At 38.7% G+C, this 2995-nt stretch overlaps 1 protein-coding gene across 1 annotated transcript; it reads left to right on the forward strand.

Moving 5' to 3' along the window:
• The first annotated feature begins 456 nt into the window (after positions 1–456).
• On the forward strand, positions 457–2777 carry LOC119271099. The gene is made up of 7 exons (XM_037553050.1): positions 457–733; positions 819–1114; positions 1204–1413; positions 1504–1596; positions 1692–1799; positions 1911–2143; positions 2493–2777. Exons 1-7 carry the CDS (start codon positions 469–471, stop codon positions 2560–2562), a joined length of 1275 nt encoding a protein of 424 aa, XP_037408947.1. The 5' UTR covers positions 457–468; the 3' UTR covers positions 2563–2777.
• Positions 2778–2995: the final 218 nt, after the last annotated feature.

The following is a 2995-nucleotide window of genomic DNA, read 5'->3' on the forward strand; positions in this document are numbered from 1 at the left end:
AAGGCATACAAAGCTTAGCTCGTAGCCTTGTATACCCTAGTGCCTCTAATGCGCAACCGACGCAAAATGCACGAGGTGCTGATGATCGCAGCAACTCAGAGTATGAACCAGATGCTGAAGAGGAGGCCCATGGAGAGGAAGAGGATTTGATAGATGAAGAGGAGGTCGATGTTGCTAAGTCCCAAGCAATGGTAATATATCATGCAGACTTACATCTTAAATAATATGTACAATGTGGATTCACTGGCTTTAATTTCGCCTTGGTTGTATCATGTGTATGTCGTTGTGCACTATAAGTATCGCAAATAGTTGACTCAAAATATTTATTCACATTTTCTGTCAATATAGATGATGATATCTTTGTTCACTGCATTCCTATTTGAAACTATGCTGCCATTGCACAAGTTACTGTTGATTACCTGCCTTGTTTGACTCACTTGTTTGACCCAGGCACCTGAAGGTTCTACCATGCCAAAAACGAAAAAGTGTGGCAGATCCAAAAATAGTGCAGTGGCTACCTCAAGAATAACAAGATCTAGAGCTACCACAACAACTGAGTCAGTTGAAGCTACAAACCATCAAGAACAGTCTGCACCAAATCCAACAAACACATCACCTCACCTAACTTCTAAGGATAGCAACTCACTTGATGCTGATTCAGGGGTACAAGGTTCCCAAGACATGATAGGCACATCTGAACAATCAGATAACATGATAGCATTACAAGGCCAAGGTATATGCGACATCATCGCTTCACCCCCTTCTATTTTCCACTTGAAATTGTAACCTTCTAATTTATCTGCCAGTTTGTAATGTAGATGCGTTAGCATGCTCCACTGGTCCAACTGATCCACGGCCGTCAAGGAGAGGTCGTGGACGTAGACCAACCATGGGGCATGGGCTTCAGGAGTATGCAAGCAGAAATGGAGGGAGGAAAATGCATATTGATTTTACAGCAGGGAAAGTGAGACCTACAGACCCAGTCCAAGCAGCAAAGCTTTCTTCTGAGTGTGGTATCCACATCAGGAGCAGAATGCATGTTGCTACGCACTGGAAGGACTATGCCAAAAGCCCACTCAAACATGTTATTCCCCATGCTATTAAAGATATTGCGGTGGGATAGTTTCCTTTAATTTTCATACACGTGTTCACATGTCGCATAGTCAATTTAGTGATATATCGTATATATGATTGTTATTTCAGCTTAACTTTGAGATGGAAAAGGATGACAAGGTTGGGAATGATGTATGCACAAAAGTAATCCAGAAGGGTGTTCGACAACAACGCTACAGGCTAAAGAAGAAATACTTCAATGGTTATACTGCTCAGGAAGCATTATCAAATAAGCCAGCAAACATTACTCACGAGAATTGGACTAGCCTTGTCAATAAATGGTCTGATGAAAGAAACAAGGTTTGTAACAATATATGCGACCAACAATAGTTTTTGCACTCACATCTACTGTACCATATGTAAATACTTATATTAATTTTCTTTATGTAGCAATTATGTCAAATGAATAAGGAAAACCGAGAAGCTGTCAAGCATCACCAGAAGACTGGATCTATGTCTTATGTTGCCTATTTCAGCAAACTTGTAAGAATTCCAAATATCTTATGTGTAGTCCTATGTCTATTGCATCTGGCCAATATATATGTAGTAGTAATGTTACAATTTCATATATCTTGTAGAAAAAAGACAAGTACAATAATCAGGAACCAAGTCCCATTGAGTTTTTCAAAGATACCCATACAAACAGCAAGACTGGTAGCATGAGCGAGCCAGCACTTCTAGCTCATGTAAGATTACTTCCTCTATTGTTTCTGACTTGAAATAGATTCTCATATTGATCAAGTGTAATCTAGCATATGAACTTTGCCTTAGCATCAATGTTTTTCTTTATACTATAGAATGCGATGGAAAAGAAAAGGAAAACACAATCAGAAGGTGAGCAACCAGTATCTGATACAGCGATTGTGGCTGAAGTTCTAAAGGACGAAAGCGCCCATAGCACCTTCCTTTCCAGCATGGGGTATGCATCAAGATCTGGGAGGTCTGGGAGCTCTACTTCATCAGCCCAGATCCGAATTTTAGAAGAAAGAATTGAACAGAAGGATAGAGAGGCAAGAGATGCAAATGATAGGTGATTACCTTATTTCCCTTTCTGTTCTTGTTGTTTCTTTTTGCCTGCTTCTATGTGCACATTGCACTCATTGCAGTGAATGAAAGTTCAACTAAGGAGTGCATCTTTTCACCTGGGTTGTTGACTTGATATCCTTTTGGTGATGCTTCCTGTAATCAAGCTGTTGGTTTTGCATATTTTAAAACATCATAAGTTATTCTTGGGTTTACTGTTTCATTGGCCCATGGGCATGCTTGCCTTGACATTTAATATTGTACTTCTCTATTTCAAATTGGTACCCTTGTACCTTGTTATCTTGTCTGTTTTAATTTCATTACGATGCAATGTTGTTGTGTTTTGTCATTTATAGGCATCAGGAGGAGTTAGCCGCAAGACTTGAAGCACAAGAGAGAGCATTTGAAGAGATACAGAAGAAGTAGCAAGATGAATTGGAAGCTCTAAGGAAGAGCCAGGAAGAGAAGAATGAAGCCTGGGCAAAGAAGCAAAAGGAGACGGATAATCTGCTTGATTTTCTCTTGAGGGCTCAAGCAACTCAGCAGTCCCAGTCCAAATCAGATGGTTCATGAATGCCATCCTTACATTGGAATCATCGGGAGAACATATGTGGTCTATAGTTAATATTAGTTTTCATCTTGTCTATTGTCTGTGTCAAACTTGAGTCAATTTTTTACTGTCATTTTTGTTTACAGAAAGACTTGGCGGAAACAATTTCACATATAATATGATTTGACTTTCATATCAATTTAAGATGTGCTTTTTCTCTTTAAATTTTTTATATAATCTGATGTGAATTAAATATTTATTTTGATCGTAATTTAGATTCAAAAGAAAGTACATATATGTTGATGATGT

The sequence above is a fragment of the Triticum dicoccoides genome, chromosome 3A, assembly GCF_002162155.2.
Source record: "Triticum dicoccoides isolate Atlit2015 ecotype Zavitan chromosome 3A, WEW_v2.0, whole genome shotgun sequence".
In the NCBI taxonomy this organism is placed as follows: domain Eukaryota; kingdom Viridiplantae; phylum Streptophyta; class Magnoliopsida; order Poales; family Poaceae; genus Triticum; species Triticum dicoccoides.